Consider the following 1,343-nt stretch of genomic DNA (forward strand, 5'->3'; position numbering starts at 1 on the left):
AACTTCATTCTCCTCAGTGGCGTGTAAAAGGTCGAACTGAATCAAAAATTGGCGATAAAAAAATGGGAAAAACTCACCTTCCTAAATACGAGGAATACACCAGCGCTCCAAAATCCTGACCATAATATTATCATCAACAATCCTAAAAGATTCACCTGAAAAACTTACAAACTTATTCGAGGGAAGTCACCTGAAGATTACCCCTAGTTGCGTCCCGACGTTTACCGAAGGCTCGTAGTTGTTCGGCCCGATACGAGAGATTCCTGCTGGTCCGAAAACACTGAAAAAACGGAATAATTGCGATGATGAAAAATTATGGTACTCACCTGAAGCCACTGCCGTTATCAAACAGCACACACGCTATAGTCCCCCAAATTCCACTCATACCGTGCACAGCAAACGCATCAATGGGATCGTCGATGTGTCGTGATGCAACGACTCGGGAAGCAGTTTGGTAACTGAGAAAAAAAAGTTTAGGAAAATTTATGATCTGGGAAATTTTCTTACAGACACCCTCCTATGATGCCGATGATTAACGCGCTGAATGATGATACGTTAGCCGACCCAGCAGTGATGGAAACCTGACTTGACTATTGGAGTTTCACGGCCAGCCGTGATATACATACTGATGCATATCACCGCGAATAGAATCGCCTTTTTCACAGAGTATTAGGCCACTTCACGTGAAACGGGGCGTGAAACTCCAGTGTTGGAGGAATGAAAGTTTCGATAGTTTCCTCACTGATAGTACAAGTTCGCATACGAATTCAGGTAGAAATGTACACGAATCCATGAGAATTTTCCGGATTGTACACCAACGTATGTGCATATTTTCCCCCCGCACACTGATTTTGAAATTCCCACTTCGGCCGAGAGAAGAATCTTCTTACCAACCCAGCAAGGCAACCGTTGCATACACCGGCGACGTCATACATGTTGAAGAAAACGAGACGGATCACGAATAGGGTGAATCCACCTGAAAGAAAGATATGTTTGCTTTCCTCAGCTGAGCTCGGGAGTTCCTTCACTAATTGCAGAAATTATGGTAGAAATGTTCAGAAAGCAACAATAATTTCCCCAACACTGTAGAGGTGATTGTCTCACAAATATCTGTCTTTAATTTAGTAAACATTGAATTTGTCAATGATATTATACAAAAAATAAATATTACTACGTCGATCTCACCATAATGCTAGACCACATCCACATAAGGTCTCGCTATCTACGTTTTTTATAAACTACTTTTTTCCACAACAACAATCCTCAAACTCGAATCATCTCACTATGCACACGCAGTGGAGTCCTGCTGTATTACTTATCCTTATCGCGATCGTGTTATACGT

General features: G+C 41.9%; 1 protein-coding gene across 1 annotated transcript; it reads right to left on the reverse strand.

Moving 5' to 3' along the window:
- Positions 1–172: 172 nt before the first annotated feature.
- Pmar_PMAR016163 (ammonium transporter, putative) lies at positions 173–1,132 on the reverse strand (the record flags this gene model as incomplete). Its single annotated transcript, XM_002765838.1, has 6 exons — positions 173–190; positions 226–280; positions 327–458; positions 508–581; positions 891–976; positions 1,105–1,132. The coding sequence occupies 6 exons, from the start codon at positions 1,130–1,132 to the stop codon at positions 173–175; spliced, it is 393 nt and encodes a 130-aa protein (XP_002765884.1).
- Positions 1,133–1,343: the final 211 nt, after the last annotated feature.

This window comes from Perkinsus marinus (genome assembly GCF_000006405.1).
Source record: "Perkinsus marinus ATCC 50983 genomic scaffold scf_1104296974398, whole genome shotgun sequence".
Lineage (NCBI taxonomy): Eukaryota > Perkinsozoa > Perkinsida > Perkinsidae > Perkinsus > Perkinsus marinus.